The 26,743-nt window shown below is 40.2% G+C and overlaps 1 protein-coding gene across 8 annotated transcripts in view; it reads right to left on the reverse strand.

The window, feature by feature from the left end:
* Positions 1-1,693: 1,693 nt before the first annotated feature.
* Positions 1,694-26,743, reverse strand: part of MTUS1 (microtubule associated scaffold protein 1) — a 117,278-nt gene continuing 92,228 nt past the window's right edge. For 7 of the 8 annotated variants that reach the window (XM_066185833.1, XM_066185834.1, XM_066185831.1 and 4 more), the window contains 8 exons: positions 17,016-17,082; positions 8,980-9,194; positions 8,380-8,485; positions 7,306-7,379; positions 7,106-7,201; positions 4,489-4,605; positions 3,171-3,268; positions 1,694-2,369 (listed from right to left, as the gene is read on the reverse strand). In XM_066185833.1, the coding sequence (XP_066041930.1) occupies positions 2,153-2,369; positions 3,171-3,268; positions 4,489-4,605; positions 7,106-7,201; positions 7,306-7,379; positions 8,380-8,485; positions 8,980-9,194; positions 17,016-17,082 (990 nt within the window). In that variant the 3' untranslated portion in view covers positions 1,694-2,152. Of the gene's footprint in view, positions 2,370-3,170; positions 3,269-4,488; positions 4,606-7,105; positions 7,202-7,305; positions 7,380-8,379; positions 8,486-8,979; positions 9,195-17,015; positions 17,083-17,861; positions 18,024-26,743 lie in introns of those variants that run through there. The other variant, XM_066185838.1, reaches the window with a different exon arrangement.

The following is a 26,743-nucleotide window of genomic DNA, read 5'->3' on the forward strand; positions in this document are numbered from 1 at the left end:
ATCTTTGTTTCCATATATCTTTTATCTTCTACCTACCAGTGGAGTAACAAAGGGAAAATTTTCTAAGGATTAGCTGAACACTAATAATTTGTGCCATGAAGCTTCACCACTGCTGTTTTGCTGCGCTGAGCAGACACTAAGAATTTTTAGTAGCTGGAAAAATGTTCCTCCTTATATTAAAGATCCTTTGACTAACACAAGCAGAACAAAAATACTTCAGTCAGTAAAAAAATTTATTGTAAAGCATTCAGCTCAAACACATGCAATCAAATCTCTTTGACCACAGAAAGTAAGAATGTTCCAAGACATACTTAAAGCCAAGTTGTAGCCAACATAGGATTTTCATAGTTAAATTTGAACCTCCTAGTAATCTTTTAAGTACTGACACCACTAGCAAGTGGTATGTACAGTGCCCTAAAAAGGATTAAAAGAAAGCATAATGTTCCCTAGAAATTTCACCCTTAACTTGTACATTATGAGAAGTTTATTAAATTTAATGATGAAATAGTCAATCACAATTTTAAATATATTACAAATTTACTTACTGCACTGTTGACAGTCTTGTTTCTATGTCTGTGTTCCTCATTACTAGCCAAGATTTTGCAAGCCTTAGGTAAAATAGTTAGAAGTGGTTCTCCAGTTGAGTTTCCTAAATGGTTTCCCATGCCCTTGATTCCTGTCCCCAAGCTACTGAAAAAGATAGGGAAGCTCAGCCAGCTACCAACATTAGCTCACCAGCAGCGTAACAATGTCCTGGCCCTACTGTGAAGCCCAAGCTACTCTAAGCATCAGTAGTATTTTCTAAGACTAATCTGAGGCTGCACCTGGTTTAGTAGATACAGAGCAGTCATCTTAAACAGATCTGATCAAGGGTGGAGCAAGGCTATCCAGTTACCCTGTTGAAGCCGAAACTCAGCATGTGGTATTTCCAGAAATGCTGACACCCTCATCCTCCAGTTCCAGCAGCCAGGACAACTTTTTCCCCTACTCTACAGAATCTCTTGTACAGGATTCTTCACCTGAAGAACTATCAAAATACCAATATCCTGCGGTCTAAGAGGGAAAGTATGGCAGAATTAGTAAGATAAATACACAGATACCAGCTCATCCTCAGGTGAATGTAGCCAACCCTGAGGACACTTAATACACATGCTAATGCTTAAAAAGGCAAAGTGTCACCAGCTACATTGGAATTCACAATTTACTTAACCTTCTTGAGAACTGAATTAAGAATGCACGTAGTTACAATTATTGCATTTTTCTCTTTGGCTTTCAAATCTACGTCTTGTTTATCCTCAGGAACAGACAGGCTATTTTGGGGAAATTAGTGCTTCCTTTTCAGCAGGTAAGATGCTAGGTCTAAGCTTCCAAACCTGCAAGTCATCTAAGAACTTCTGACCTTGAGGGCTACTGTGGTTCCGACTACAACCCTATTAAATCCAAAATCCATTGCACCCTGCAAAATATGGCTGCAATTCAATTCGTTTTTAAAATTAATTCAAAGTTGCATACTCAGATCGGCCAAGACACTAATGAGTCAGTTGACAGAGGTCTTAGTGCCATTTTTTTACCAGCCAGAATGATGAAGGAAACTATCCTACAGTACCAGTGGCAGTTTCTCCTCATTCCCAGGCAAGGGCACTCTGTTAGCATGCATACTGAGAGCAGTATCAAGGAAGTACATGTCAATGTATAGTCTTCAGCTTGTATCCTTTATTACGTACACAGCAAAGAAGGCAGCATTAGACACACGCACAGTGTGTTACACCCATTCCATCCACGGCACACGCACACACGCACACACACAGCCTTAAAAAGTGTCGGTGATAAGGAACATATTATAAAGGTTGTGATCTTTATCTCTAAGCCCCTGAGCTTCTTATGGTTAGGTGAAAAGGCAATGAACAAGTCTTTTCTTGCTCTATAAGTGCTTTGTGCAACGATGTCCATAGAGGTCATAAGTCTTTTTGGGAGGAGTGAATGTCTTAACTCCCATGTTCACAGTCTCCTATCACTGTTTTTGCACCAAATAGTTTCCAGTTATGTTTAGTTGTCATAGGTGGCTAATATAGCTCTTGCTCCTGTGATTAAAGTTAGGAAAGGTCCTGCAGATCAGAAATGAAATGCAGGCCCCTCTTTCTCTCAAGAGATGTCATCTTGGTGACACTGCAGGACTAGAGAAGTTACCAGAATTTCGTGGGGACTGAAGAGGCACAGATGAAGAACTGGGAGACAGTTTTCTTGGGCTGCATAGGTCACCATTGTGCAACTTCCACAAAAGTTCTTCGTTTTCCATTGACAGGCGCTTGTTTACTTTTGATTCTTTCTCTAGTGACTCCTGTAAAACAGCTTGCTCTGTAGAAAGTTGCCTGCAAATGGAAGATTTACATCAGAACTGATAACCCAACTTGAAGGCTACAGTATTGAAACTTAAAGGTTTGAAAGTGCATAAACCTTTGCTTGGCTCACAACTGAATTCCAGCTTTAATAGGAGAACTGAGCACGTTCTCATCCTAGCTATATTTAAACTGGCAGCTTGCAGAAAGCAGGAGAAAGTCCCAGTAAGAAACATCCCTAAGAGCCAGAAAAAGCATCTGCAAAGAGGCTTGTTCTACTTAAAATGACACATGCTTTTAAATGGCCAGAGCTGGAGCCTTTGGGTCTTGTTGCAAGCTCAGCTCAACATACAAGCGACAGATTCCTTCACACCGGAAGAGTCTGGCCATCCATTTTATGCAACTGTTAGGAGCATCTCAGACCTGCTTTATTCATGTTAAATATTGTTATTGCTAAATAAACCACACTGATCTAAACTGGGGACAAATCAGTCACTGAAGTGGTTGTAAGTATGACCCAGGTCTAGCTTCCAAGCCAGTAGTACTTAAAAGGGACAATCTTTGTATGATGGTATTTCTGAGGTGCCTTTTCTTCCCTAAAATATTGGAATACTGAAGAACATACTAAACCTTTATGCCCTTTCAAAATGTTCCTGCTTGTTACTCTACAAAGGAATGCACATTTGTAGACATACAACTGGGGAAGAAATGGATGTGTTCTTTCAGAGTGCTAGAAAACTACATTCACCAGTACTGAAGCAGAATTTTTTTTCTTGTCACAGGAACCCCTTCTCCCCAGTTAAGGACATCTAAATGTCCACAGATATTTTTCACCTTGAAAGTTCCATGTGTTTGTCCATCCGAGCTTTTAATTCTTCATTTTCTTGCTGAACCTTCTTTAATTTATCCATTAAGATTGTGTTGTTCTCCACCTTGGAAAGAAGGTCACAATTTGATATAAAACCCATATGTGCACTCATCAAGATTCTGACTGAGCTATCACAGACCTTGGCAATCTAGAGTTTGCAGAGCTTGTTACAGTACATACAAAAACAGCCTACTTACTTTCTCCTTGCGTAACACTGGCACTTGGCCACTTGTGCTGATTAGATGCCAACAAGGAGGACTGGATAAGGGATCTACTCTTAACCAGCACATTCCAGTAACTTCTGCCAGTGATGGGCAGCAGTTTTAGTTTTAGACACTGTAGCACCTTTCTAGACAGACGACTGTCTAGAAATAACACGACAGATTCTAGAGTTCCCCTGAGTAAACAGCTTTTGCTATTGCTCTTCTGATTCCACATCATTGCTGGAGGATGTTATCAAAAATAAAAGGAAAAACTGGTTAAGTGGTTGGACGCTCCAAGACCACCTACACTGTGGCCAATGTCTGTTGGAAAAGATGAAGGTTTGCTAGTAAGTTGCTAGTAATTGTAGACTAGGGTAACATACACTGCTGCACAATACTGAACAACTGACATGAATGCGTTCCTTTGTATCCAAACCTCTTTCTATAATTCCTCATTAAAGTCTTGCTTAAGCAAGTATTACAACAGTGTTCAAAGGCCCCACCCAGGAGAAGGACCCTGTCCTGCCACAAATAAGAGCGTGCTAAGTGATTACAAGTCCTGCCTCCAAAACTGACTTTTCGTGTGGAATTACTCACAGGTCAGGAAGACAGCCACAAAGCTAAACAAGCAGCTTAACAGCTAAAATGATTAGCCTAAGCTAATCAAGACTTACTCCATTTCATATTTGATCCGTTCTTATTAAATTAGGATAATTTCCTTATTAATGTTTTCCTGACACTGCAATCTGTCTTCCACACAACTCGAGCAATGTAAAAGGTAAGGATTTTGTTCTTTGAGGGAAGAGGCTCCCAGATAATATGTACTAACGTGGCAGTAGTTTATGCAAACCAGTAGTTGTCTTAAGATCTTAAAAGGTCATTTAGAGCATCGGGTCATTCTTTCCCACTCTTGACACATATCCTGAAGCTGTACCTGCAATGTGAGCATGTCCCATGATGAATTCCTGTTTCCTTTTAAAAAAGATTAATTTTTGCATGTAAGTCCATCCAGCTGAAGTTCATTATAGGAACACAAGTCAGAGACACAGTCCCAGCCTGCCAGACCCTAAGGAACACTCACCAGCTTTTCCATCTTCATTAGCTTTATGTCCTGCTGATGGAGTTTCTCATTCTTGATCTCCAGCACTGCTTTCAAACTTTCCAGCTCCTGTTCCAGGTACATAATCTGTGGGTTTTTCTGAAAGATTGCCAGAGAGTTTGCTTAGTATCCTGAATTTCAAGAATAATTTAGATGCTTCTCGGCTATTTAGAAAAAGCAAGAAAATAATGATGGTAATGAGTTACTTGTTCTAAGTGAAATCAAGTCAAAGGGTAGAATAAATAACAAGATCTGATATCATTTGCTCCTTATTTTTTGTTTGTCCTTCAGGGTAGGTGGACAGTTGCAGTTGCTTCATTAGAAGCTCTTCAGAAAACACTTAATGCACAGACATGAAAAACCCTTGTGAATCAAAGGAAGGCATGAATGCTGTCACAGCAAAACTTGTTTCACAGGAGTGCCCAAAGGCCTTAAGGCTAGGAGTTCCAAAATTTATTTCATATTACTCATAACCCATCCCGAAAGATAATTAGAGTAAACATTTGAAGAGTTTTCAGGCACTGGAATAGTTCAAAAAAGCACCAGAAGTTTAAGTTCTGAACTTGACTGTAGCTTATCTTTCCTGGTTTGAGTCAGAAGGTAGCTGGCTCATAAGCAGAAACTGAAAGTTTTCAGTTTTACATTCTTCTAAAGCCTGAAAATGCAATTATACTTACAAATCTTGCACTGGTGCACATCCACAACTTATCTAAAATATAGCAAGTTAGGACTTTTTTATTTTTCCTTTTTTTTTGTTATCTGGGAGGTGGAAGGGAGAGCAGGAGGAGGCCAGAGCAGGGTAAGATGCGGTTTCCTCAAGGTTCTGTTTTCCACAATAAGAAACCATTCAAACACTGCAGAGTAAAACACATTCTTTGCATTTCAAGGCAGTCACAGCCAAAAAAAAGGAAAAATAAAGCAAGTCTTAGTCCATTTCCAGGTAGTGAAAATGAAACATGAGCTGAAATCAATCAATGATTAAGCACGTTGTGTAACTAAGTTTATCTTCAAAATCAAACAAAACTTGTTTTAGTGCATTTGGGTAAGAACACAGGTGCACCGCACTGAGTAACAGCTTCACTACCACACCAGAAACCTCGGACAGGAGGGCAATGCCTGCAGTTTTGTGGGGTATGGTCCCAGAAGGACAGGGCCAGGACATGTCACCGGTAATAGGAGCTCCATCACCTGCTCAGTTCATCCTCCTGCTTGTTTTTAAGGCCTGTTGCATTAGTGTTTCTTGTTTAACTTCTTTTGAGAAGTCCGTGTGAGGGTGAAGGATGCTGTGCTGCCTCAATGAAGGCAGCAGACAATTTGGTCCTGTTTTGTGACTTTAACATGGAATCTAGGAGCTAGCAAGAAAAGCAATCCTGGAAAGTTTAAATGTATCTTACAGTATGTTCAATATTCAATTTATTTTCTTTCCCTCCTCAAGTCCCATGTTCTTAAATTATGTTTTTAAAGTCAAGTATGAGCCCCCACATTAGCTACTCAGAGGAGAACACACAGCCAAATAAAAAGATTGAAAGGCCTATATAAGTTTTTAGCAAAAAACCTGGGAATATCAAGTGACACTATCTAAATGATACCAGAGAGACGGAAATACATCTCTGTCTTCAAAGGGCTATTGAGAATTCCTATACTGCAGAATTTGTGTTAGTACAGAAGAGTATGCTGAGTCAAACTGGTGCTTTTCCAAAGAGAAGTCTCAAGCTTATCATGCATCTTATGCGGTCAGGAAAGCACAAAGCACATTTGCAGCTATGTACAGGCACTTGATTATTGCTCCTTTAATTTATGCAACATCTGAATGTGCCTGTGGAATTACAGTTCAAACTCCCACTACCACAGCAACATATTGCGGTTGCAGATTCTTCTTGTGGCAGCCCTGTCCTGCCACTAGAATAAGCAATAAGAGAAAACTAAATAAAACAAATTGCAGTGAAAACTAGGGCAACTTCTTCCAGAGGCATCCTAAGTGAGTCTTTAAGCACGGAATTTCTCTTTGTGGAATAAGCAGTACTACTGGGTATTCTGCTTACTTCTGGGTAACCAGAAAGATAAGCATGTTTGTGTCTAAACCCCCACCCAGTGCATAAAAAAACCCTCTCTCAGAACACATATCTATCCCAGGAGCATCACAGGCAACAGCAGCCTTGGGAGGAAAGGCAGGACAAAATAAAAGTTTATTTGAAGGATAAATCAGCAAAAAGACTCAAGATTTGAAGAAATGCAGTAGAAATGAGCTTTGCAGTAGTGATGCAAGCCCACACTGATCACAGCACCCATACAACAGTTACCAACTGTCCAGAAAAATGCTGTGGTACAACTCCTGTACACACACGGCTCTTCAATTTAGCTTAGGCTACTATTTACACCCCTGACTTAGATACTCAACAGTTTTCAGAATTATAATGGTAAAGTTAATACACAGCATCACAGTGCTTGCAAAAAACTTCTGGCAGGTGAGCCGTTTACAAAAAATATTACTAAGTAGGGGAGCCCTATCAGACTTCATTGCAAATCTTTTGCATTATGCAGTAAAATAAACCCAGGCAGGATCTGTTCATGCACATTACTTTGGAAGATCAAGACTTACAAGATTGGCTTTTTCTTTGGCTATTTGTTTTTGTTCTTCTAATTTCAGCTTCTCACTCAGAGAGTTGTTTTCACTTTTTAGTTCATCAATTGTTTTCTGAAACACAAATATATTGTATCGTTAGGCCAAGAATTCAGTGCAGATCTCCAAACTGCTTGTCAAGTTTTAAACTGTTGCAATGAACCCAGCCCTTAACAAACCTCCAGCAATTCCTGCTTCTCTTTAAAGGAATCTTCAAGCAACTTCCTTTCAGATTCGTGGGTACTCTTGAGCTCTAAAACAAATTATTTTTGCAGATTTTTAATACCACATAAGACATGACAATTCTTTTTGAAAACAAACAGCCTGAAGAGCCAGCCTATACATATATATATATATGCACAGATACAGTTGATGGCAACACAGAAAGAACATTTATCATTAACTGATGCAAAGCGTGTATGAAGTATCTCATATATTCTCACTTCCGATTTGCTGATTGTCCCCCTGCATATCCATTTCATTAGCCAACAGGCTGTCAGTTTTGAGAGCATTCATCTACATGCAACAAATGGACTTAATAAGCACAGGCCACATCTGAAAGAAGTTGAGTTTATGGAAGGAAACACAGGAAAAATTGAAACTGTGTCTTCCACAAACATCTAGGGAAACATTTCCTACTTCAGAAGCCAAGCACAGTTTGCTCTTTGAAAGCAATGGAAGCATGACCGGTCTTCAAGACACAAAAGTATCACTGGAAACTTAAGTTATTAAGTGGAGTTGGAAGGAGGATGGAAATCATCACTTAAACCAATGAGATACAATGTCATTTAAACCTGAGCATGTCACCACCCCCTCCCTGAAAAACACCTCTGCCACCGTGTACTGTACACAGTGTGTAATATTTCTTAACATTTCCATGTCATTATGGAAAGCACACAAGCTCATACCACACAAGCTCATTTTCAATTCTGAAGTGAGTCTTACAGAACTAAGGAGTGGGAGGAGTTATTCATTCACTTGAGATTTTTGAGGGCAATTCAGATATCTTTTACTAAAAGAAAGTCACTTCCACTCAAACGGTTTATAAAGTTTCATTCAACTACAATGGGATCATGGTTTTTGCTGTATGTAAAATAAGACTTGTCAGTTCCAAAGGAGGGAATTCAGCCAAAGTTTTCAAAGATAGCCAGCCACAAAGAACAGTGAAGTGGACATAATGATCAAAATGCCTGAATATTTTTGTTTGTAACTAGCACTACCATAGCATTTGTACTTAAATACAAAATACTTACCTGTAAAAGAGGATTCATACTCCTTTTTCAGCTCCTCTACTTTTTCTGAGTGTCTGTTTTCAAGTTCCAGCTTAAAGCTTTCATGTGTGGTATTTAAATTGTCCACCTGCAATATGACAACATGATTTTTCTCCCATTACATATATCAACTTAACCCTTGCATAAGCATTGTTTCAATGGCTTCATGCACTATGTCAAGTACATTTTAAATGGTAGAAGCAGAAGCTAAGCCATGTACAAGACTTAATACATGAGAATGATGCCTTACAGTTTACCACTACCAACAGGATAATGTGTGCATCTGTCACAAGCATGGAGTTGCAAAGCAGAGGGCAGATGTGTTTCTATACATCTTAAAACTCAAGCTGAATCAAATATCCTGTGGAGCTCTAGAAATTATTTAAGCTGGCAACCAATCTCCAGCACATTTAAAGATAAGCTAAAGATCTGTACAGCTTAGTGTGGTAGTATTTTTATTGCTGCAGTTAAGTGGAATTTCTCAATAAATAACTGTTACTAGCAAAATCCAGGATTCTCTGAAGGCTCATTTGTAGCAGAAAGCAGTTGATAGAGAACTTTTCTACTTTGAGTGTTACAAACCTGCTCCTGGAGTTGGGCTTTGTACTTTTCAGCTTCCTCAATGCAGATACTTTGAAGTTTCTCACATTCTGCAGTGTAAAACTGTTTAAGCCTCTCCTCCAGCTCAGCTAAGTCATCATGATGTTGCTGGTTTAACTTCTGCAAAAACCCTTCATAAGCAACTTGCAGTTCATTCCTGTCTCTTTCCAATTTCTCACAAGCTGCAGAAGTGGTTACTGAAGATGTCAAAAGAGAAGAAAAAGAATGTAAAGGAACTGGATCAAGTTCAATACTAAAGTTACATATTCATTTACAGGTATTAAAAACAATGAACACACTGCACAGCAACATGGTTATATACAAAGCCAAATATGATTTATCCCTTAAATGTGTGCCTCCAAGGGCACATGAGAAGATCTTCACAAAAATATCAAATTCCATGTTTCTTAGGCTGTGAATTAATTGAACACAGTTAAGCCAGGAGGCCACATAAAAACCACAAGTGTGACAGATTGACATGACATGGAAGAAGGAATATCTCTTGAGAGACACTGAAGAGCTCCAATAAAAAAATCTAATTGCATTTGCTACTTTACCTTATTTGATCCCATTTCAATAGACTATTTCTCAGAGTACTTCACTTCTTGATATATAAACCACTTAGCTAAATTTGAAAGTTTTAACATCCTGTAAACTATGTTTAATGACACCCACACTCAAATATACAGCAAAGAAGCAATTCTAGCCTGACATGAACAGCCTGATATAGATCTGCCAGTCTGAAAGGTACTGCTCACGTGTTCATGCCTGAAATATTTAAATATGCAAAACAGAGAATGGTTTTAGGCAAAAAGTGCTGAGTATTAAGAAAAGAGAAATGCCGTGCAATTCTCTTTACATCTGCATTAACACAGGTCTGCTAAGAAGGCTGCCTATGTTTGTCTCCCCGTTTGCAGCTGGTTGAAAGGCAAAACAGAAATTAGCAACTTGCATTTTTGAGTTTGAAATTTGGCATTCCCAAGTCCAGCCAGCCAGGCCTGAATAGGAGGAGTCACCCTCCTACTGTTAATGTGACTGCAGCAAATGCTATATGCCGTACCAGCTGCACCCAAAGCCTTGAAGCAAGGTGAAACAGCATCTCTAACACAAGTGTGTGGTCACTGACCTTGAGCAAAACTGATTCTATACAGACTCTAGCACTATGGTTTAAAATAAATTAGTCAGATGAGTGGCTGCTTAAGAGAAAAGTCAACTAAAATGTTAACTTGATCTTCAAAGGCAGGAGAAGTCATGCATGCATGCACTTCACAGCAGACTGGCACACTGCCCAAACAGTGCAAATATAAACTGTATGTAAAAGCATGGGAAGAGACAGGGATTGTTGTAAAGGCAGTACAGGAGATTCTCATCACAGCTGTGTTTGAGCCTTAAGATAAATAAATTGCAGTATCTTCAGGGACTGATTCCCAAAGCAGTAATGGGTCGGCTCAAGGGAACGCAGCTTGCCCTAGCAGAATGACTCAAGTCACACGTGTCTTACTCTTCTTTGCTATAGCTCATTAAAAGCATGTGAGTAACTTGATGGATGATACTTGCACTCTCTTTCAAGGGAACTGTAAAGGGTCTTGGCCCTGCTACCATCACTTGGAACCTGCAGTGGAACTAGAAAGTGTTAAGAGAGTGAGTTGTCCTGCATGGAAATCAATCTGCAAGTGTGTCTACCTGAATCAGGTTTAACAGCAAGCTTAGCTATGCTGGGTCTGTGTGAAAAATCTGCTGATCTGGACAGATTTAGGCCAAGCTCTTCATTCTCTGATTGGCAACAATGCAACAGAGGCTCAACTGAAACCTACCACAACGTTCTCTACAACTCAAGCAGATTTCACAATTTTTGCTACTTTCTGCATCAGCACCAAAACTACTCCCCTATCTTTATTCCTTCCACAAAGTACTCTTACGACTGCTCCCTTAGGGAAAGAAAAAGAAAATAGCTTTCACACTTCTACCACACTGCAGTGGCATGAAGTTATTGAATATATATACTCTGCATTGCCACATTTTTGGAGAAAGGTTTGTTAGGGGACATTATTTTACAATGCCAAGAACCAGGCAGCAAGCCAAATGAAGGTATTACACAGCCAACTACATGCAGATGGAGCTGACCTTCTATAGCAGAGTAAAGGCAGAGCTGAGAGGCAGGCGACTTGCATGGCTCATTGAGGTAACTGCAGCAAAATGCTTCAAATGATGCACTTCATTTAAAACCAACAGAGGAAGAAGCATCAAATTCCTTATTTGCAAGGCCAGAGCTATTTGTTTGCCTCCAGTTAGCCAGAAGAATGTGTTGCCTATCATTGCCTTATCTTTAAATGTCAGCACGTAGAAGTTCAGATGATGCAAAGCACTTCAGAAAAGAAGCAAATAGCAAACCACGCCTTTGTCAAAGCAAACAGACGCATCAGTTCCCCTCCAGGCAGTTTGCAATTCAGATTTATGAGAAGACTAATGTTACAAAGGCAAACAAAAAAACTTTTAAAACTTGCACTGGCAGTTCAAAGTTGCTGCTGTAAAGGTAACTCCAGCCTCCACAGAGCTGGAGGCTGCAACGCTTCCTTACAGATCACAAGGCTGACTTAAATCCCTGCCATCCAAACAAGAAGCAGAACTACTACACAACCAGTGAGCTTCCAGTATCATGGTGGTGCAAGAAACTGACCATGTAAGGCTTTGGGAAAAACACCAACTAAAGAATTGTTAATTTGAAATGATGAAATATCCCATAAACCAAAGCTTGTCTAAATACTTGAGACTGAAATGCCTGCAACAAGTATTTTGCACAGCCCTATCCATCTGCAGACTGAATCATGTATTTTATGACTGCTCTGCTTTTTTTAAAGAAAGTTGCCTTTTCCATGATTTTTCCCAAATTCCTTAATTTGGCCATTTAGCCACTGACTTAACCAAACTCAATTGCTACTCAACTGAAGAGTATTCTCACTGAAATCATGCTAAACTTTGAAGAAAATTTTGTAACTGGAACATGTGCTCTTCCAGTAGCAAACACAAATCTATTTCAACTTCTCATCCACTTCAGAGATACCTGAAGTGCATACTTCAGAGTTTTTGTACACAACTACTCTGTTTCCTTTCCCTTCTTGAAGTGCTTTCCTCCAAAATTCCACATCTTCTTTAGACCACAAACCTTGAGGGAAAAAACCAACCAACCAACCAACCAACCAACCAACCAAAACAAACAAACAAACAAAACCCAAAAACCCCCCAAAAACCAAAAAAAACCCAACAGGAAACAAATGATCCAACAGCATTTCAGGGAAAAATCAAGCTGCAGAGATGAAAAGCACTATTAGTTTGTCTGTGAAATTTGCTCAATTTTACCTGTAACACTAAACAGTTTTAAGGATAGTGTACATAGAATGCTACACTTGACAGCTAGAAGCTATTTTTACTTCTTTATTCATATAGCAGAGCCATTAATATGTTTTTTCCTCCAAATATTAACATTTTTTCTCCACTTGGTTGTCCCAGCCTCTCTTCCCAATCATACTACTGTCTCTCCCTTTATTAGTACAGCATGGAGCAAGATTAATCTGTGGTTTTAGGCTTCTTAACACCTTTAATTATAAATGAATAGCCCAGTTCTTTTGGGTGTGACTGTGACCTTCAGAAATCATGGAAAGTTTCTGAGATTTGATAACAGCAAATCTTCAGAGCAGATTTGTAGCTGGTTTTGACACATAAAATTATTTTAGCTGGTTTTGACATATAAAATTACCCTTTATTTGTAGTAGTTAACATCAGCCACTTGCATCTTCACTGCAAAACTTTTTAAGTGCCAAAATCATAAATCAAATGCAGCATGGAGAACCAGGCACATGGCAATTCCCTGCAATGGTGCAAACAGCAGCACATCCAAACCACAGCAACAGTTGCTGCAGCTGAAGGAGACGACTACAAAAGTTGCCTTTGTATCTCCAAGAAAGCTATTTTGTATTTTCTCTAAAAGTAACCAAGAGATAAGACCTTGCGATTGTTCAGCATCTCCTTTCACTTTTTTTTTTTTTTTTTCTCATTGCCAAACCATCATCCAATTCAGCCCTTACGGGTAAACTGCTTAGATAAAACATTTTTCAACGTACATTTCCCTAAAAGCTACCATAAGCATAGCTCTAAGCTAAAATACAATGAATTTCTTTGAGCCCTGAATTAAATTGTTTGCAAACAGTAGTTATCTTCATAAAATTGTCCAAGTCACTCACTGGCCTGGTTAAGATTAATGAAAAGGCATTAGACTGTCTGAAATTCTAAACTAGAATTCACTAGGACAGTAAACTGTCGGCATTTTAATAGATGTGGGGGATGTGAAATGGTGATAATTACTGCAAAAAAGCCCAAGTGTTTAATACTACGTGATATTACACTGCACTAACACTTAATTGCTCAAACCTTGTATTTCACACTGCAAGCTGTATGTTCACTTGACCAGTAAGTCTGCTACAGACAGGCTCATTTCCTTCTCTATACAAAATACATTTTTACATGTATATAGTAACTAATTCATGGTATTGGCAGATCCCCAATATTGAAAATTCTTCTACCCAAATATGCTTTCAAGTTTATGGCCAGGTTTCTCTTGGTGTTACTTCCGTAATGAGACTAAATATATGGGACACTAAACCACATTGCATATTTTTGTTCTTGGGCAAGTTAGACTAGGCAGGTAGCCAAAAAAGCCTGCTTTAAGCAACATTTAAGCAGGTATGATTGAATAAATAACATGAAGCACTCAATTCTCTGCCGGGAAGTAAATTCACATCCCCTATGCTGCAAACACTACAAGTGACAGTGTTCAAGCAGGCAAACAGGTAAGTCTATGAAGTGTGGTAAGTCAGGCCCTGTCTCAAGTGAAAGAAACATCTACCTATTATTAAGTATTTTTTAAGGATCGCCTTAACCTGAAAACCAAATCACATTCACTGTAAAACACAGCAGTCTCTTCTGTCTGAACTTCCAAAGCATCTTGAAGATAATTTAATAATAAGAAAGAATATGACGGTATTGTGAAGAAAATACAGTTTATTGATTGCCATGCGGGAACTGGAGGTGAGAGAGAGGGGTTTGGCATTTGGCCTCTCCAGGCCACAGAGAAAGGCTCACGGATAGCAGTGTTCAAAGGGCCAAGGTTGGCTCAGGCTGAGTCAGCTTTGCACCTGCTATTTTGTAGCAGGACTGAGCTGGATCACATCCAGCATGGTTGCAAGGAGGCTCTGAAACAATCTGGAGTGCAATTAATTTGGAGGAATAGTTTCCAACCTCTCAAGAAATATGCAGGCCTTGCAATTTCTACTTACATAATTAAAGAAGTAACTAGAAGTTTATGCACTAGCTTGCATCTTAAGAAGAGAAACAGTTGACAAGCAGGGCGTCCCTAGCTGCTCCAGGCTTCCGGAACTATGGTGCTTACATTCAAACCACAAAGTTTCGTCTTTGTAGCTGGAGATTTTAAGGAAGTCCAAGTTCAGAACCCAACTGTTATTGAATTTGAACTCCCTTTGGAAAAGTCCATCCCCAAACACCTATCACTGCTAATACTTGCACATGTTTCCAGCTACTGAGAGCAGAAAGCATTGTCTGGTAACATCAGCCCCATGGCTGGCAGAGTCACACGGCGGCTGCCAAAGACACATTCTGGGACACGAACTCATAATTAATCCATTAAACAAAAAGGTATTTTGATAGAAATGGTCATCGGCAATAACCCAGCGAAACAGACCATCTGACAGCAAGTCAATTTGGTCCTGCAAGGTAAATCAAGGAGCTTGGGAATGTGCACAGTTAAACTTCAAGGTAAGAATCTGAGAAGCTGCAGGAGACTCTCAAACTCAACAGCATGCAGGGAACAGGCTACATTGAGCTGGGCAACACCTGGTTCCGCTTCTCAGACTGCCTGTCCCCAAACTGCAAACAAACAGTCATTAAAAACGTGGCAGTTGAGACTCCACAAAAGGTCTACGTGGCCAAAATAAGACTCAAACTGCACTTAACTTTCCCAGCAAACGTAGGCTTAGATCACACTGTGAATGACAATCTACAGTACTTACGTCAAAACAATCTACAGAAATCTTAAGTTCAGCTGTATCCCTTTAACAGTGTCAACAGAAAGCTGATTAGCAGGTATGTATTTAAGCAGATTATTTTCAGCTAAAGCTACTGTTATAAGAATGCCTTTCTCAAGCCTTGTTAACAAATTATTGACTTAAAAAAACCCAAACCAAAACAGTTCTTTTTAAAGCTAGATAGAATTGAAGACCTGGATAGTTTTTCATTTCTGTAATTAAATCCACTTCCTTTACATGCTGAGGAGAGCAGTACAGACAGGCTAGATGTGTGACGTGGTTAAGACAAAGGAGCTGCATGAAAATAAATAAATGCTTCATGAAACCATGGTCTGGAAACCTTACAAAGGGAAGTGAGCCCCAGACTGCCATTCAGATGCTCCTGCAGAACTGATCCAGGAAGGTCAGCTCCATGAGGGGAACAGCTGATGGTGTCATCCAGCAGCACATCAGCCAGCACCCCTGTCTGAGAGCTCTGTGCACTTGGGTGTCACAGATCCATCAGGCACAGCTGCATTTAAAGGTTTTTCTAGTTATCAACCTACTGAATGGCATATGCTTGCAATGGGAGTCTCATTTATGAGCTCAGCAGGCTGCTCATCAAAGCAGGAAGATAACAAGTTTATGGAAAGCTCATTTAAGCATGAGGCATCCTTACAAAGAACTAAGCTTTCAAAAAAACCCCATGAACTCAACCAAAACCCTCAAATGTGGTAATGGGCCAAAGTGTTGGCCAGATTTTGGTCTACCCATCTAAGCAGAATTTCCCCTTTCTAGGTAAGTGATAAACATAGTATCTTGGTTGATAAAGGAAAAATAATATTGAAGATGCAAGCCCAGAGAAAGAAAGAGATATGCTCTGATGGCAATCCTTCTGAGGTTGTTTTCTTGAGGTAAATAAATGGGGTTGCTCAGAGAATTACATTAAGTACATAAATAAAAAGAAATCTGGTTTATGTTATAACACAACTTCTTAGTGATGCAAGAAGGCCATTTCCACATTAAAACTCTAGTCCTGTTGTCACTTCAGGGTAATAGAAACATCAGCTGCAGCTGATGGGGGACTCAATCCTGCACCCTGCTACTCCCTCCCCTTTCTCTGCTCTGGTCCCAGCTCTCCTTCAGTCACATACTGAAGTCAGGCCAGGCAGCTTTGGCAAAACAACACTACCAGCCAATAGTTTCAGCTGGCTTAGGTCCCCGGGCAGCTCACTGCATCAGTGGGGGCATGGCTGCCTCAGCAGCAGTGCTGGCACAAGGAGGACAGAGGGATGCAAAGGCAGGGGAAGGCCAGGCTCTTTCAAAGCCAGCCCCTACTGAGAGCTGCCTGGAACAACTGCTAAGTTCAAATACATTACATGGAGTTACCACTAAATGCAGTTAAATCAAGCTTTGAAGTTGGCAAAACCAGCCCCCCTGCACATAGTAGCTTAAATTCATGTTATAGCTGTCCACTAGGATGAGTTCAAAGGTTTAATCTCATCAGCCTGAAAGCATTTCCTTCTGTTAATTTTACACTTATTCACCTACAGGTCACTAAGGCAAAAATGCAGATTTTGCACAGTATGTTTTACAGGTTTATGAATATTTTGCCCGCAAACCTCTAGAAGACAGCATACAAATAAATTAGGGATCAAATAAAAGCATAGACGCTGTCAGCCATCCTCCCATTTTTTACAAGTGAGTGCTTTGGTCATCAGGCACATGTTGTGTAAGGAGGCCCTGCAAGGCGCAGTCAGATCAGTTCCAGGAATTGGGTGAACCTGGGGTCATGCTGTCAGGGCTCTGCAGCACTTAATGCATCTGAGCGGAATTCAGTCAGGGAATTAAATGACTGCCATTACAATACCAGGGCATCTGTCTTCTGCAGATCTGTTTTGCTGCATTTCTGTTCTCATGATGAATACAAAAATAAATTCTTACCTAGTTCTCCTCGAAGGTTAACTAGTTCTTGAGATAACTCTTTCCGCTGCTTCAGTGCTTCCTCCCTCTGCAGAGAAAAGAACAAAAAACCCCAAACATTTGGTTACTAGAGGTCTGAGCAGGGCACCTTCCAATAATTAAATTACATGAGTCCTGTAGGAAAAACAAGAGGCAGGAGCAAGAAGCCAAGATATGACTCATTTAGGATAACAGTTCAGCTGTTACAATATACACAGATGTTCTTCTGTTGTTAAGGAAGTTATACTTTAAAACAAAGAACAGCTTTTTCCAGAACAGCTCTCCAATTAAAATCCTACATTGCAGCAATTAATTATATATTTTATGGTGGGTGTAGCACCATAAGCCTCCAGAACAAATCAAGTGGTAGCTGTCAAGGGCACAGAAGTATAGTGTATATGTGAAAGAGGCATGCATTAAATATTTATCTCAAGCTTACTCGAACACAAAACCAAGAACTTTGCTAAATGCTCAGTCTTCCATGAAGAAAAGGCACAGCCCTGCTCAAAGTTGAATACAACCCACCCTGCTGCTCGCAGTTTTTAATGTTAAGATAGATGGTGTTTCTTATACCGAGAGAATCGTAAGGAATGTGTGAACAGATCAAAAAGCAGAAGCACCCATCTCCCTGCTTTTCCCAGGAGCCGTGCCCTGGCCAGGAGGAGGCGGCGGCCAGGCCGCTGTGCCCCAGAGCGGCACGGCGGGGAGCGGCGCAGGCAGAGCCGCTCCGGGGCCCGGCGGTCACCGCCTCACACCACGCGCGGAGGTGACCAGGGCCACGCTTCACCGTGCTCCCGGCCGGCTCCCTGCGAAACGAACACTCATTACCCTTGCTGCAGCACACTGAGAATAGAGGCACAGCTTGCTGCTAGAGCAGCCCATCTTCCAGCGCCGGCAGCCCCCCGCTCGGCCCCCCGGCCCTCATCGGCGACGCGCGGGTGGCGGCGGCACCACCGAGCCGGGCAGGTCTGGCCAGGGCCGAGCGTCAAGGCTGGACCTTGCCTCCGCAGGTTATCCTGCTTCCGCGCCCAGCGCTCCCGACAGCGGCAGATACTGCAGCTTCTGCAATTGGCACAAGCAGCCAGCGATTACTTAAAGCCACAGCCCTTCTTTTATGAAAGGCGAGCCCAGACATTAGATCGATCGATCTCCACTTGCTCCGACGGCAGCCGGGATCACTGAAGGAACACTGCCCTTCTCTGCAGATAACCAAGCTTATTTTTAGCTGTTTCGAGCTTGCTGTACGCTGCTTTCACACTTAATTTTTTGATGCAAAAATAAGACACAGGAGGCCTCAGATGAATGGGAGAGGCACAGATACAGCAGCTTTGCTGCTGTCAATGCCCAGGCTTAGGTTCAAGAGCTCCGGTGCACGTAAACATTGCTTTTCCTTTGGCGAGGACACATTAGCGAAAAGGAAAAAAAAGCACTGGCCCAAAAATCACAGAGACTTGTCCACAACTGAGCACAGCAGGTGAATTTGCAGACTGGTCGAGCCACACGTAAGCTGGTTCTCCCCAGGGAAAACATCACCTCTACAGCAAATTCCCCCTTTGCCCTTGGTCACTCTCACTGCAGCCTGACCACAGGCTTACATCCTTAAGAGCACCCGGTCCTGGAGGCAGGGAATACTCACTGCATGCCTGCAGAACAAATAAAGCAGTAAAAGACACCATTCTTTAGAATTGCTAGAAAGAATAAGGACCCAAAACCCAGTCATGTATTAAGGTCTGACACAAGACTAATCCAAATGAGTAATTTTTATGCTACACAGTCATTTGCAAGTTTTAGGAAATTATTATGCAGCTGTGAAGGCTGGTTAGAAAAAACTGCCAACCCTTAATTAGAAATATTTGTATTTTTGACCTTGTATGAGAAAGATTCCCTTTTAATCACTCAATTTAAGCAGTTGTAACAATTCTTTGGACACTTTACACTTTGGTAGGGCTATTAAGCAGCTGTGTTGCAGTTTTATATAAGCACTTAGAGGATTTTTACAGCGTCAGTGAGCTATGATTGTAAACCACACCTCACCCTCCACAGTAAATTCTCAGGAGAGCAGAGAGCTCAGTCATTGAAAGGACTTGCCCTGCTCTTCCCCGCTTCTCTGCTCAGAAAGGAGAGATGATTCATCTCACTCCGATTCAACACCAGTGTTCCCACTACGGACACAGCATCTGATGATGAAAATGGGAATGCTGCAGTGAGTTAGTTGAGTTGCATCCCTGCACACTGGGCCACAACCTGCTTTCTTCCAGCCCACTCTGTCAGTAAAACATCTCAAATTCTCCCTAGTGGCTGTACCATGCTGCAGACCCTTTGGACACGCTAACATTTTTGTCTAGCGTCTCCAAACAAGCATCTTCACAGTCTACACATTTTGTATTTGCTTTCAGTTAAAGAAATTTAATGAGAAAAGGGCATGTGTGATCAGCATATACTAAGGAGTAACAAGAGGCTAAGACTAAAAATCCAAAACAAAATTGAGTAACACTGCCTCAGTAATCTTTTTCGTGTTTCTTGCTGCTCCTAAGCCCTGTTGCTTTTTGCTGGCATTGTTTAACCTGATGCCTCAGTTCAGCGTGCCCGTTCATAGTTTAACAAATCCAAAAAATCCAGACGGATTTGCATCACCACCTCCTGCTCACGAATACATGCAGAAAAAAACCCTGCCAGCCTAAAATAAGAAGACTAAGTTGCTCATATGGATAAGCAGCCCCCTAAAGTAGTCAGACTAACTAGCAGTTAATTTAGTACACTTTTATCTAAGTTCTGAGAGAACTGAAGCTGCAAGCATGGGGGTTTCCTGAATAAAACTTGAAAATTTCCAAAATCTGAAATCTAAACACAGTAAAATACCAAACGCACTTGAATAATCCAGTGAGGGCCTATCTTCAGAACTTAATTCAAAGACAGATATGCATATGCTGTGGGCTGGAATATCCAGCAACCTTCTAGTTTATGCTTAACAAGATTCTAGTTGAAAAATCAATACCAGAAATTGGAAGAGCAAAATCAAGTTGGAGAATACAGGATGGAGCAATTTTGGCATTGTTATCCAGATAAATCAAGCAATAACGATCATTTAGCTGTCAGAGATTCATGAAGGATCTTTATACCCCTTCACAATTTCTTCTGGTACAATTTTAGAATTTATATGAAGATCAGCTAAATTATTTGGTACCCATTTTTCCTTATTTACAAAGAATCTATTGTGGATTGCACATTAGCAAAAACATCCCCCCTGCCATAAACATGGAAGCCACGGAAAGAACGAGAATAGAGTTTAGGGATAAAAGGTATGCCATAAGCATATTAGAGCAGTGCACCTCTGGCACTGAACGCTACAAAAAAGTTCTCAGCATAACAAGGGAGACTTGGATATTTCTTGTTCTGAGAAAGAACAGTTTGGCCAGTTAAAAAATCCTTCACATTTTGAAAATTTGACAAGTCCAGGTAGACCTATGCCCCACAGCAAAGACGCTTGGGAAGGTGAGGCCCAAGATAGAAGATGCTTGATGCAGAGCTTCAAGATGACAAAAAACTACCAAGTCAGGAATGGAATAAATTACGAAGTTTGTCATTCGTGTTTGTTTTGTTGGCAGTTATGCAGCCCAATTACAGGCTTAGGAGTATTTTTCCTGGCAACTAGCTGTTTTTGCTACAGCTTGAGATTCAAACAGAAGAGCCTAGGGTCATTTTAGATACAAACAAGGGTGAGGACACATCAGTCTGAACAGTTTCCATTGCTCTGCTTTGAAAGCAGGAAGCTCTACAAAAGTCCACATTCCAGAATGAGCAAGAGGGATATTTGTACCAAACACACAAACAAACAGCCTTCCCGCCTACATACCTACACCAAAACTTCACGTAAGACAGACCCAAGTTACCTCCAAGACATCAAGTTCTGAGCAGTTCTCAAGCTGGAACAGGTGGGCATTTCTCAAGTATGCCACAGCAACTTTGTAGACCACAAATACAAGAGCATTATGTTTTACAGCAAACTGGCAACTTTGTACTTCCTTGAGAGGAGGAGCAACCAGACTAACCATTCTAGGTTTCCCAGTACACTCTTGCTCCAGCTGGGTGATGTTGGTGTGGGAGCCCCATGCTCTGCTCGCAAATCAAGGCTTTAAGAATCACAGATAGGCTGTGCCTATATTTTTAAATAAAAAATATTTTTTAAATTTAAATTAAATACTGAAGATAGGCCCTTACTGGATTATTCAAAAACTCCTAATCACCCTTTGTAAGTTTTTCCTCCATGTTAAGAGCTAGAAGTCCTTCAACATCAACTCAATATAAAAAAGCAAATCACAGCAGAAAACAAGTTTAGAGTATGTGTGTCCAAGTAAGATAACACTGCCTAATCTGGTAGTAATTATCCAAACATCACGGTTCACATTTTAAACAAGCACACTCCTTTGGGAAACAAAATATGTACTCTTTTGGAGCTGTACTAAAGAAAGAAAACTTCCCAAGAACCCATAATGAAAAGTTCACATTTGCATACCAAAATACAGTAACTGTTTACTTTTTTAATTTCAGGCAGCTACATCACACTGATATCTATGTGATAAGCCACCTGCCACAGTTGCCTAGCCTACCCCAGTAACAGATTCAGAAGAAGCATTATAGATCACTGCAACCAAAAACCACACAGCGCTGGTACATTGTGAAGAAAGAGACACAACTCACTTTGAGGCCATGAAATACCCCAGGGAATCAGGCTGTTTTGTGGGAACTGTGACACAAATGGAGCAGCCATACTGGGATGTTCATCTCAGTACTGAGATGCAACGTGGTCCCTGCCCAGGGAAGGTGGAGAAGGGCTCTGACAGTGCCAGCACCAAGCCCTCTGCAGTGTGCAGCTCCGAGCCTCAGGCAAAGCGCAGCAACTGAACCTCTCACGGGCATAACTGGCAGGTGGGAACCCCTCTCACTGGGAAGGCTGCAATCAGCCTTCTCATTTTCAGCAGCAATACACTTTGCAAACAAGTAATCTCAAGACTCAGAAGTTAAAGGAGTAGAAAATTAAGTGTTAAATTTAAAAGCATTGCAATGATTTTTTTTTCCAAAAGCATTTTATTATAACAGACTAAATAAAATTTGTTCAGAGTGCATGAAACAAATTCATCTATGCAAGGAACGGAAGCACTTAAATGTGTTTTACTATCATATACAGAGCCAAATTAATTTTATTCTTAGAAAGAAGAGTCTGGTTTTTGTAAGCCATTTACTGTCAAACCAAACCACAAGCACTTACTTCTAAAATTAAACTCAGAGAGAAATGCTGAGCATTTAAAAAACATAATAAATTAGTCTTAATAAATTAGTAAATTTGCAAGCACTTCTGGAACATGTATGTTTCCACCATACTGGAGATGTGTTGAGGTTGTATGGAAAAAAAGATAATAATTTAAATGTTTTTGAATACTGGTACAGCCTCAGTTGTCAACAGGATGTCTTTCTCATCAAAGGAGATATTCCTCTTGGGTACACAGCATTTGAAATTTATGCCTACTCTGTCCTTGTGCTGCTCCAGTCATAAAAACATGATCATCGTCATTGGCTGTAGTGTAGAAACTGAGTCACATCTTTGCATAAACTCCAGTCACTCATGTGTCATCAGCTACAGTCTGGAGGTAATTATGAAGGGACAACAAAAAGGGCCATTCATATCTGCTTTGCACTATGCCATTTGACTTGATGATAAGAAATACCACAGTATTTCTACCTGTCCCTTTTTCTTCTTTCCTAGCAAAATCCAATCCTCTAAGTCTTCTCATTAGATATTAGCAATTTTAGAAATTGATTTCTTATAAACTCATCTACTCCATTCTCACTTAAAACCCCCTTGCAATGTCAGTTCCTCTGCATCACTCAATGCAAAAGCAAGCTAAAGAAATGAGCCAAGGAAGTAGTACGACAAACAAGATTTACACTCTCTGCTCCATGCATATTTTTGAAAGGAGCAGCAGATTATTACTGTGATATAATAAAAATGTCATTAACCATCTCCAATCAATAAATACACAGTGAAACGAATACTTCTAATTTACTCTTGGCCTCATTTGTGTTATGCACTGCCTTCTCACCAAGTGAAATCAGTTTTCACCTTGGTATACTTCAAGCAGAATGGACTCAGAATACAGCATTTACATGATTAGGTGATAAAGATTCACTGATTTTTAATATTCTACTTCTTTTATCTGCTAGGTACATCTATGGAGAATAAGATGTTTATTCCCTGATGTTTAGTGTATGAAACACTAAAGCAGAAAACACTAAAACAGAGAACGAGCCCAACAGGATTCCTATGAGTCACTATGTATTTAACACATTTACTTGCGGGCTCTTTATGCTTTTGCCAGCTTTACATAGGATCTTAGGCTTGCAGGGATCTTTGATTTCCCATTTAGAACTCATGTCCACCTTCATGCAATAGCCCTGCAAAGATAGGTCCAGATATAACATAGGCTATTCAATTTTAGTTCTCTATAACAGCTTGTTTGCTACTTCACAGCGTTCCTGAATGCTAATATTAGTTCTCACACAGAGTGACTCCTTCCTTCCCTGTAGACACGCCAATCTCATAAAAACTAAGTTTACCTCATCTAGGCAATTACTTATTTCTCAGTATTTTCTAAAGCTTTCTGTCTCGGTCCAACTCATTTGAATATGACACAGTAGCCACCACATACCATGCAACTTTGACAAGTTATACCATCACTGGTTTTCCCACGTCTATAAAACTGTTATTATCATTATATAGTTATTCAGAATGTTGTAATAAGAGCCTGTGCTTGAGCATAATAGTATGCTAATAATTTCATTTTTGAGACTGTTTAGAATCTCACCTGAAAAAAGGTAGTACAAATCAAGAAGGAAACAAGATTGAAACGTTACTTTCTTTCTTCTACTAACTGCTCCCTTAAATTTTGCAATAGAGATCTCTATTTTGTTCCTGTCATTATTTCTGCAACTTCTTGAAAAAAGTTAATTACAAGAAATAACAAGGTAGTCATGAAAATCAGGTTCTTTGTGGAAAGCAGCACTGGTTCCCTGAAACATCGACTTTGTTTCAGTCAAAGGTGTCTTTTTCCAAAACACCTTTTGCTAGGAGTAGCTATAGGACAGGACTCCCAACTCTCTTCAGCTGTAACGCATTCTAAATACCCAGGTGTACCAAATAAATAGCTTAACTGATGCATCTTCTAAAAGATTATTTCCATTCCAGCCTAGTTTCAAAGTAATTAATGGATTAAAATGTTTTTTCTGGATGTTAGACGTCACAAATCTTCAATCTCTTGCCAAAAACATACTTGTTCATTCATACCATGTTTTATAGAGACCTTGAGAATCACCTGAAACTTCCTTGCTTTCCAACTGCTACCTCTCAGACACAGGCTTGCAGAACATAGGTTTTCTCTACAGGGGGAAGCTGCTTTGGTATTACGCAAGTGTTCTCTGTTACAAACCAGAAAATATTTGCATTCCTCAAAATCAGGATATTACATTTTGACTTCTAAGTGATTTTTCTTTTTTTCTTTTTTCTTTTTTCTTTTTTTTTAAGTAAAAAAGCACAAAAATTATCTCAATCACATGTCCTTATATAAATTATGTCCATATTTTGGGAAGCCAGATACACCTTGTATGAAAATTCTAATGAAAACTGGCCAAATTTGATTTTAAGTTCTAGAAAATCAAAACTAAAAGTTTTACACAAAGACAGCTGCTCTAAACAACAGGACTTATAGGTCAAAAGATGACTGTTCCAAAACTCTTGGGGTTTAATGATGCAAAGTGTACTTCTGCCCCTTAACCTAGATATGCATTTCTCATTTGGTAAATATAAACATTCTCTGCTGAACTTCCACAAAGGCCAGGACAAACATTTCTGATAGATGTGTTCATGTATTCCAAACTGGAAAAAACCCCCAACGTTTTCAACTGCTAAGTTCCCAAGGAAACTAGTATCTCAACTCTTACCGTCATGCACATGTCAGGAAATGCCAGTTACAACAGGTCATATACTAATGGGTAATTTCTATTTCCACCTAGAAATGCTGAAGCCTGCTCAGTCACACAATTTCTAGCACATTCCTCATGTTGTTTCCTGTGTCACATCCACAATTAGTGTTATCCACACATTACTGTCAAGGCTCTATACCCTTCTCAAATGGCCTTTTCTGTACTAAGGAAACTCCCTAAAGATGGCACCACAACATTCCCAAGTAAAGTCTGACCTGTAAATAGCAATCTTCCCATGACCATACCAAGAAAAGCACAGCAGTGAAACTGAGTTTCTTTTCATCCCTACAGTACCCTGTTTCATAGATACAAATTTGAAGCCCATTTCTATAGCAGAATCTATAGAGAATCACTGAGGTCCTTAACTGGGTTTATTTATTAAACTAGAAAAATAAAAACGGATACGCATAATAACTAAACATTTTACCATCTAATTTTTTTTTAAACAGCTTAGGTAGTAGTTCTGAATGTAGTAGTTTATGCACTAAAATGAGAAGATGAAATATCTGTCAATTCACACTTTGAACAGTTACAAAGCCATTCTAACTACACATTATCCTCTCCTTTGACAGCTAAATCTGCCTTAGACAGACAAATTTAAAACTAGATTTAGAATCAAGCTAGTACCACACTGCTAAAACTATCATCCCTCACTCCCAAAGATGTGAGACTTTATACACAGCAGTGAGTTGGAGGTTAGAACAACCCAGCTGGAGGGCTCACATAGCCTTGCGGGACAGCCCTGAGACAGGGGTAGGGGCTGAACACCTCTCAGGAGGCAAGAAGCAGAGGCCCAGGAAGGAGCTGCCATAGCCTCAGCTTCATGAGCTGGTGATGTACTGGGGTTTTTTTGCTTCCCAAGGGAGCATCTGGCTCCTAGCCACAGCTGCAGACCTCTCAGCCACACATTCCCACCCCAACCCAGCACTGTAGGTTTTTCACTTCCACTCCTTCCCATAGTGAACCACTGCATGGGGACATACCCAAAACACTTTTGACCTTGACAGACCTGTAAAAGTAGACCCATAATAATTTTTTTCATTGGCTTCCCAAAGAAGCTCAAGCATACACAAGGGCTAGGGAAGAGAGGGGAGAGCTGCAAGAGTGGCATCCCCAACCTGACTTATCACAGACATGCTAACCACGTATTTAAAGCACCTGTGAACATATCTCTTACTGAAGAGACAATAAATTCAAAATTAATACTAATGCAAGTTAAAAGATCAACTCAAAGGCAGTAGTGCTAATTTCAGAGCTCATTGCAGTTGCAGGTTAATGGAAAATGGCTTTCCTTGGCACTTTATGAGCTTACTGTAAATGGCCAATTTCACCATTTCCTCTGTACTGCCACTTTTCGTTTCTTGTCTGAACTTAAAAAACAGGAAAGTAGTCATGAAGTAACAGGAATTACCAGGGAATCAGGGGAAGCACAGTGCTCTAGAAAGACTCAACTTGCTTTTGTGATTAGTGCACAGTTTAACATGTGTTCCTATCATTGCCAGCACACACACAGCTGTCCAACAATGGAAAAACTCCGTGTTCTCATCAGCCACACTGTTCACTGCCATCAAATATTCCGGATGCCAAGAGGTTTTCCATCTAGCATTAACCCAGTACAACCATAGCCCCTGTGAGGTAGAAATCAGGCTTTTAGGATTTTTAAACTCAGAAGAGTC

This window comes from Chamaea fasciata, unplaced genomic scaffold (genome assembly GCF_029207755.1).
Source record: "Chamaea fasciata isolate MVZ Bird 193981 ecotype frontalis unplaced genomic scaffold, bChaFas1.0.hap1 SCAF_6, whole genome shotgun sequence".
Taxonomy (NCBI): Eukaryota; Metazoa; Chordata; class Aves; order Passeriformes; family Sylviidae; genus Chamaea; species Chamaea fasciata.